The 8,387-nt window shown below is 52.4% G+C and overlaps 3 protein-coding genes across 3 annotated transcripts; all 3 read right to left on the reverse strand.

Annotated features, from left to right (window-relative positions):
- Positions 1-1,260: 1,260 nt before the first annotated feature.
- On the reverse strand, positions 1,261-1,577 carry Pmar_PMAR002987 (hypothetical protein; the record flags this gene model as incomplete). The annotated part of the gene is made up of 2 exons (XM_002768151.1): positions 1,261-1,480; positions 1,543-1,577. The coding sequence occupies 2 exons, from the start codon at positions 1,575-1,577 to the stop codon at positions 1,261-1,263; spliced, it is 255 nt and encodes an 84-aa protein (XP_002768197.1).
- A 750-nt stretch (positions 1,578-2,327) lies between these two features.
- On the reverse strand, positions 2,328-3,479 carry Pmar_PMAR002988 (hypothetical protein; the record flags this gene model as incomplete). Its single annotated transcript, XM_002768152.1, has 1 exon — positions 2,328-3,479. The coding sequence occupies one exon, from the start codon at positions 3,477-3,479 to the stop codon at positions 2,328-2,330; it is 1,152 nt and encodes a 383-aa protein (XP_002768198.1).
- Positions 3,480-4,585: 1,106 nt separating this feature from the next.
- Pmar_PMAR002989 (hypothetical protein) lies at positions 4,586-6,698 on the reverse strand (the record flags this gene model as incomplete). Its single annotated transcript, XM_002768153.1, has 15 exons — positions 4,586-4,651; positions 4,707-4,820; positions 4,916-4,993; positions 5,040-5,155; positions 5,204-5,255; positions 5,301-5,402; positions 5,447-5,519; positions 5,567-5,669; positions 5,720-5,803; positions 5,848-5,902; positions 5,951-6,039; positions 6,087-6,139; positions 6,187-6,263; positions 6,325-6,384; positions 6,600-6,698. 15 exons carry the CDS (start codon positions 6,696-6,698, stop codon positions 4,604-4,606), a joined length of 1,203 nt encoding a protein of 400 aa, XP_002768199.1. The 3' UTR covers positions 4,586-4,603.
- Between the last annotated feature and the right edge of the window lie 1,689 nt (positions 6,699-8,387).

Consider the following 8,387-nt stretch of genomic DNA (forward strand, 5'->3'; position numbering starts at 1 on the left):
GACGGTTCGACGTTGGAGAAGAATCTTGGTTAAGAAGTTTCCACAGATGATCGCAGCAGTTGAGTTGAACAAAGCCACAATAATAGGCAGGGGAGCCCATCATGGAGACTCACCGAGGGAAGACCGAGTATCCTTGTCAGCGTCGTTCGACCCGATAATGCTGAAACCATAGCGAACCGATAACGATGTGAGCCGCTAGTCAGACGAAAACCGCACCTATCTGTGCTTTCCATCATCGAAGCGGCTTCACAACTCTGAGGCTTAGCCCGGTAAACTAAGCGAGGCGTGCGGGAGACCTTAGCAGCACAGTTGCGGAGAATTACGCTTATGGGAAGGCTCCTGTCCAACACAGTCCGGGGTAGGTCTACCGAATAGATCGGAATACATCCTGAGAAGAGACTCTCTCAACAACGACGCTTCGCCCCACATATTGTTGCGACGCTTATGTTCCGCGATAGAGTCGGCGGCTTGGGCCTCCGCCTGATCAGTCCGGCTGGCTTATGAAGAGGACATATGCTCTTACGGGGTTCCCTCGATGAACAGACTTTTGCGGCAGGTCCATCACGGAGGAATTTCTCTCTCGGTCGACCCTAGCGGCGACTGTCGAATCCTTATCCTTGTTGTTCTAATGAAGTCGTGTTACAACTCGCCTCGCTCAACACCATAATGAATATGCTTGTTATAATAAGGACGGCCGCGCTAGGCCTACCCCTTCTGCTACGCTGTACCAGGTCTCGTTGGCAGCCATTAGCCTGCCGGCGATTGCTGTTTCACGTGATGCGGCGGCCGCAGGTGTATTGTCTGAGAATTGCAGCAGCAAACTGTGGGATGATGTGCTCTAGACGGCGACAACCACTGACCTCTACCTCCGGGTATCACACCATCGCTGCGGAGGTGATACTGCAGTAGTCCAGCAGCGCCCCGCCTGAGAGTGCACTAGCGACTATCGCCGCACCCATACAATAGAGCGGGCAAATACATCAGTAACAGGTCAGGAGGGACGTTACTCAGCAAAAACATTTTGGGTGTCAGCATGTCCTCCATACGCAGCTTCAGGTCGATGAGCTATTGCATGGGCGTATGCTGCCGTGGCACTTTCAGAAGCCTGAATAAAGATGAAATGCCGAGAAATCAATCTGGCTTCGTCCTACCGCAAAACCGCTACCTCTGTACTCTTGGAGCTTCTTCTCGTGAGCACTAGCATATGGCTGACGAGGCCTGATGCCGATTTTAAAACCGGATGACTCCTGCAGGAGCTGCTCACACGAACTCCGGGAGTTCACTCTTTCGTGGGGGTATATTGGTCTCTTTATATTCACCAAAAAGCTGTGCTGTAGTCTGATCGGCGGGCCTCCCTGAATGAACTCTGTCTTTGGATATCCACTTCTCCTCCTCCTGCATACTGTTCAGAGAGGGGTTCTTAGACTTGTCCTCGACTGCTACAGCTCCGAAGAGATCCGACGAGAAAAACTGTCTATACCTGCCATATCAAGATAACAGTGAAAGGTACACGTGATATTCAATTTAGACGCTATCACTCACCTAGTCCTGGCGATATCCTGATGGCTATCAGTCATTGAGTAAGCAATAGCTGTTGCAAGCTGATGACATGTACGACACCATCTCAACCTTCGAATTGACCAACAAGACGCGAAGAGAGCTGGAAGCAGTGCTAATTGGATTGTGACCAGCAATAGATAAAAAATGATAATGTACCATGATGATAGGCTAGCTCAGGCTAGACTAGGGACTACGGCGGCCAGCAATCATCGCCCACTCCTCCTTAGCGTGCTTCAGACGATTCTCCATGACCCTACTCCATTCAGCACTCGTTCGTGTATGCAACGCCACCTCATGCTGACTCTTCCGGGCTGATGCTAGGTCTCGGAAGCGCGGCTTGGCAGTATATCTGAGACAACTGGAGGGAGGGGAGATAGGAACAGTCTCACCGGGCTGGTGACTTCGATGATCCTTCTTGAGGCCGCGACCTTAGAGCTACGACATGGGTATACTCCGACTTGCTGCTCTCTGAAAAGGCTGTTATTGAGAAGACATTCCTGGAGTAACTGACCAATCGTTGCAGGACTGTCGCTGGGCAGCGTAGCTCCGCTCGGTGATGGGGTCGGCTCTGTGGGCAAGTCATCTCCAGTTAGGAAGTCTGGAGACCCCATGGGCTCGCTGGGGGTAATAACCCCAGTCCTGAATAATGCGCGACTATGATTGGAGACAGCGCATGATGTGTGGGCATGCTTACGCTGGTCGCTCTTCCTTGCAAGCCTTACCGATCCGGCTCTCGTTCCAGCGAGGTGGAGGTGCATAACTCGATCTTAATTGCAGGTCGTGGGTCTAAGCACAATCATCACTGTCACAGTGATCACGTTACTCACTTCAAGAGGCACTTTAAGGGCATCAGGACTACGCCGACGGCCACCGTACCGGTGCTTGTCCGGCGGCTTGCATGAGGCCAGCACCAAGATACTGCTGTCGCTGCCATCTCGATCGGGGATGGATAAATTGCCACTCCCACCGTAGTTCTCCTTGTCATTTAAGTTCACAGCGCTCACAGGCTTACGCGGCTTCTCACTAGTCCCAACGCGGCGCGCATCACTTTCATACGATATAGGGCCCTCATACTTAGCAGTGTCAGGGGTGGCGACCACAATCCCTGCACTAAGCGAGGATTCCCTATGCAGATGTTGCTCGGTCTTCCCCAAGGTCGCTTCCCTCGATGAATCGTCTTCAGCAATAGTGTTGTGCGCCACACCACCTGGGGGGTTCTCTCTCTCTTCCCCCTCCACCTCGACCTTCACCCCATTACTGGGGTTAGCCTGGACATTTGTGCTACCCTTCATCTCGATCGATATCGAGGCACTCGACCGTCCAGAGCCGAACACTGGTGTAGCGCGGACCATATTAACATGAGCTGAGCGATCCTCAGAGCTGAGCAAAGACTCTCCCTCGGCAATCAGCGCCTCCAACGTAGATGAGCCCGAGCCCCGTCCGACCACTCCGAAATTAGCAGCCCAAGGATCTCCCAATGAGGACGAACGTGAGCCCGTATGAAGCGGGACATCCGAGATATCATCCGACTCTCGTAAAGTGCTGTCGTCGCTGAATTTGAAGGACGGCGTCTTCCTACCAGGATTCACCACGATTTTCTTGGGTGAATTAAAGCACAGAGAGCCGCCTCCAGCACCGTGAGTCTCAGCCTCCTCCGGTATCATCGATAGGGGGCCTCGGTCCAAGCCCTCCATCATCCCTGTACCACTCTGCGATACTGGCTCGCTATCCTTGGAGCCGATACATTCCGGATCAAAGGCCACAAGTTGGAGGCTGGCGACTTCATTCTGCTCTTTGATAGCTTCACTCTTTCCAATGCCTGGACTCTCCTCGAACTCCCCACTGCCTAGGAGGGATCGGCTCTCCTGCGTAGCCTTCTCATGTAGCGTCAGGAATCGAGAGGAAGATGGTATGGACATCTCCATCGCCCTTCGAGGAGCCACCACGGGTGCGTTGTGCCTTAATGGTGGCGATTCGTCTGGAGTAGCCCGTCGCCGAGCTGGCAGAGGCATTTCATCGTAATCAACGTCGTCGTCGTCGTCTTCTTTCGGCTATTCCTAAGGCTATCCGGGGAGTCTTCCCTTATACTGGCTGGAGTCCCCTCCTCAGAATCGTGACGACTCATCCTCCGAGAGCGACGGCGGCGGCGGCGACCCGATTCTGTTTGATTCTGCCGGTCATTCATCTCCTGTATACGAGCCATCAACTGCTCCAGCAACCGCTGCTGCGTGCGGGCCAAATTGCCGAGTTCCTCAACCTGCAAGACCCATCACCAGCACGCTCGTCCGAAGCACCACATACCTGCTTTTCCAGTCGCTCCTCCCTCTCCGTCTTCGCTGACGACTCCCCGCTGCCATCCTGTGGTGTCGTGTTGAGCAGCCCCGGAGCAGCACCAAGCAGAGCACGTCGTAGTACCTGATAGCCGAACGGTGGTTACTGCGAGCCGTCGGTGTTACCTCTAGCTCAGCCGTGTGCAGGAGAGCTATCTCCCCAGTGGAATTGAGACTAGTAGCAGCTGGCGAGGGTGCAGGCGCCTGCACGTTGATGACCAGGGGCTGTCCCGTCGGCAGCAACACGTTATTGGAGGATCCACAAGTTGGAGTGGACTTCGCCACAATATCCTCTCTCTTCGTCAGTTCCGTCTCTGAGGTCGCAGGTTCGATTCCTGGATCCGACACTTCCTCTACTGCAGGCGGCGATGGCTCGTTATGTCGTTCCTTCAGCTTCTTGCTATTGGCAATGAGAGTATCCTCTAAAAATCTCCTCCACTTTATCGTACTCGACTGAGGTCGGGCCTTCTGAAGCTGTCGTCGGAAGTGGTCCACTGAGAGGGAGGCCCCCTCGGGCCCTTGGAGGCTCCTCTCCTGTGCCGCTACGAGTAGCTCGAGCTCCGCAATGTCAACAATATCGTACATTCTGCGACGACAACTCCCAAGTTGGGAGTCCCAACCCTCAACCCTGTGTGACAACAAAAAGACATATTTGTGGAGGTTCTAAGTAGACACTTTAACTATATTCTACACTTGGCAGTTCTCTAGTAGCGTTATGAGTAATCGACCTCATCATCCAACGATAAAGCTCTCATCCGACCCTGACAGAAGCAAACACGTCTCCGGCGTTGGCCTCGACTATGTGCAAGCCTCTACCCGGGAACTGGATCGGCTGCCAGCAATGTACCGATCAGGAGGCGGCTCATTGACACTCTTTTCGCCATCACCAGAACGCACCAATGACACTCGTTGTGGAGTTGTTGCTGCGGCCTGAAGGGAGCGAGGGTCAGAGTGGTAATCCCAACATGACGATTGAGAGCTCGTCGATAGAGGAACAGTACCGTAAGGCACACTGCATTACCAACCTGCGACTGCTGACGTGCCATCCTTCGATCGCTTCGCTGTTGAGCACAGTCAAAGAGTCTCGTATGGGAGAGCCCAACCTACCCAACTACACTATGGGCATTGCCTTTCTGCTTCACACTATACCTTAGCGAGAGCCGTCACGAAGATGCGCACTTGTTTGTCACTGAAGCCTACTCCTTTGTCGGCTCCCTGAGGGGTGGCGTCGCCGCTTGTAGGGAAGGGGGAGGCGGAGACGTATTCTGACGGAGAGCTTATCATCGATCACAATGGAGATGGTCGGAACTCACCAGCGCACTTCTGGAACATCTGGCGGCAGGCCTGGGGTAATTGGCCAGGGTTCTGAAAATCAAGTGGTGACAGGAAGCAATGCTCTCCTACCCTCACCAGAGCTGCAGTGTCACCCCCAGTGGGCCCGTCACCTTTCCACCTAACCCGAGATATACCGGTGATTAGAGTACATAGCTCCGACGCTTTGAAGCTGCCGATCTGTGAGAAACCAGCTTTACATGAGGCCCGACTCTAAGCGTTACATTGTTTGTAGTGTACTCGCATACCATCAGGTAGAACTGCTCCGCCGAAGGGGCATGCAGACGTGATAGTGCCCTGAAGGCAGCAGGTCCCATCGACATCTTTAGATGCGGTTTACCCACCACACTAGAGTAGACATCTCCATTGGATGTAGTGGCATTCTATCAACAACTTCGACATCAGTAGAACCCGGAGGCTCGAGTACCACTGTCATCAATTCCTGACCTGACAGCAGTCACCTACTTATGATGCTTGGCCAAGACCGCGAGTAGTACATCGTTCAGCTACTGCAGCTAGCATACTCTCGCTACGGTAGCCGACAGATGCAAATGCCCACATTAGATTAGCCAAGTAAGCACCTAAGAGATTCTTGTCTGAGTATTGAGGACAAGTGGCCTACTACCAGAGAAGAGATGGGTTGTCACTTCGACAACCCTTGCTAAACGTTGAAAAAGTACCTGCCAGGAAATGTAAGGTCTTTGTACGTTCTCCCAGTCAAAGCTCACGTCCGAGCCGAAGCCCATCTTGGCGAGGGCCCATGCTATCGTGGAGATGTCAGCAGGCTCCAACTCCGATGACCGTGCCATGCACTCCTCTGATGACAATAGAGGATCGAAAAGCGACCAACTAAGGTGGACTCACCAGTGATACTAGTGAGCAGAGATGGACATAGGTACTCAGCCTTGCATATGCAACTGTAGAAGGGATGATGCCACTACTGTGGTGAGATGCGTAGCCCCACCGGCAAAGATTGGACAGGTCATCTCCTGTACACTCCCGTAAGCGAGACGATACTGCTACGGTCGACGCTGCCAGAATCTGAGCACTACTACAGTGCGACCGGCTTCTCAGCGAGCAAAGAAGCGAACACGCTGACTACCTGTCCGCAGTTGGTAGGGCTGGGTGATAGCTCCAGAACGCAATGTAGTGCCGATATGATCTGAAACGCTGACTACCAACAACCGAAGATACGTCGGTAGTGTTGTAGTATATGTTCCCAACTGAGTGCAGGAGTTCTCCAACTTATTAGAGAAGTTTGCATGCGAATTCAGGTAGGAGTGTACAGAGAGAACAACATTTCCTCGCTGTCACCAATACATGTAGTTGACCATGTGCATACTCTCCCACACTGTAAGTAGCTGATTTTCTTATTACCTCATCCGCTCGCCGAGGCTGCTGCCGGCGTTTGAGCAATTCACAACAGCGTTCTTCGAGCTTGGCAATTCTCGGGTCCTGCTGAGCCCATACTCTCATGTCAACCTCTTCATACTACCTCCCCGTTGCAGCCTAATCTAACTGCCTGCGCCAATGCTGTTGTTACTACCGTGAAATCCATTCTGAGATCATCCATAGAGTCCACCAGGCGACAGTAAAACACTTTACTTCTGTAGGTTAGCTTCCACTTCGGATAAGAGCTCTTCGGCGCTCCGTATGGAAAGTAGTATCGACTTAGGATAGACTGATCACAGCATACCGCACCGTCTCAATGCGCTGCTCTTCACCTGTCGGGCTTCCGTTGCTTCCCCTTCCCATAATACGTACGTATTCCTCAGATGATTCAGAGAACGCTCTGGCAAGAAAGTAGTCCTCAAAAAAGCGCGAATTCGCCGAATATATCGACACATTCGTAGACACGTTTCGGAAGCTCCAAAATTCCAAAAACTGATCCGAACGCAAATTACTGTTCTTGTTCTTCATCATACCAAGATTTCCTCCCACCGCCTCTCTCATCCTGATGAGGGACGAGAAGTGAGCACGTCATGTTCGAAGTTGATCCAGGTATTACCGAAGTCTTCTGCCTTGTCCGATGACCCCTATGGAGTTGTACTCCTTGCCTCTTGCTGCCATGACTATGCTGGTGCGCTTTTCTCTCACCTGTGACGCTTTCTATGACCGTTCGCTACAGAGTCGGCTCCCTCTACCCACCTCCACTGCTAGTATGCGCCGGCCTCAGACTCACTTCATGCAGATCGTCACCAATGGCAGCGCTCCTTGGTGATCTACTCCTCGGCCGATCCCGTTTCTGAGAGCATCGCAATTCTGAACATGCCGTTAGACATATTTCCTTATTCCTCCACTTACGCGAGTGCTGCCCGACTTTGGTAGAGAAGTCCGCCTGCTAGCTGACTGGGCCTCCGATGGGTGGATACTGCCCTACGTTAATAAGGCTGAACCAATAGAGCTATGAAGGGGCGCGAACCCCTACGTAGAAGCTTCGACCGGGCCTCATCCCCGCCGTTATATAAGGTGTTCCCTCAGGCAGATTCTGACAATAGCTCGCGCCCTCACGAACCTCTATTCCCGACCCAGTGTACTCCTAGTAATTCTACCTTGGCACCGGAACCATTCCGCGATGTCTTATCGTGTCGACCTTTGGGCGTCGTCGTGACGGTGGTCACAGCAGCTGGTCGTAGCTTGATGTTACCACTATTCTTCTCGGCAGGTCTTTGCTCTTGCCTCGGGCGGCGGACATCCGAGGGGAGGAGCTTCACTTGAGTCATCCTGGAAACTGTGGAAATATCAGATCGCATCTCAACGACCTAGTCGCTTCTCTCTTACTAATTACCATCACTGAACATTCCCGGGTGTAACTACTCAGAACATAACACCAATTCACTAATAGAGATGGTAACTGATCGACCACACAAATCAATCCGTATGTGGAGCCGATAAACTAGTGACAGCGCAAGATCGTCACAGGTAGCACCAACGGGCAGGGATCTATACACCCCTCCACATAACGTTCTTAGGATTCGATAACAATGGGAGGTTTTTCGACTCGTGTACAGCCACCACAACGAGTATCATCTTGCGGCTCAGGGAGGTATGTACTTATGCTTTACCTTATATGACCTCCAAGTTTCAGAGCCTAACTCTTCGTAGTTAGTGAGAAGTCGAAGACCGGTAAAACGTTTTCTCCACATATTCTTAGCATACACGTGT

The sequence above is a fragment of the Perkinsus marinus genome (assembly GCF_000006405.1).
Source record: "Perkinsus marinus ATCC 50983 genomic scaffold scf_1104296969090, whole genome shotgun sequence".
Taxonomy (NCBI): Eukaryota; Perkinsozoa; order Perkinsida; family Perkinsidae; genus Perkinsus; species Perkinsus marinus.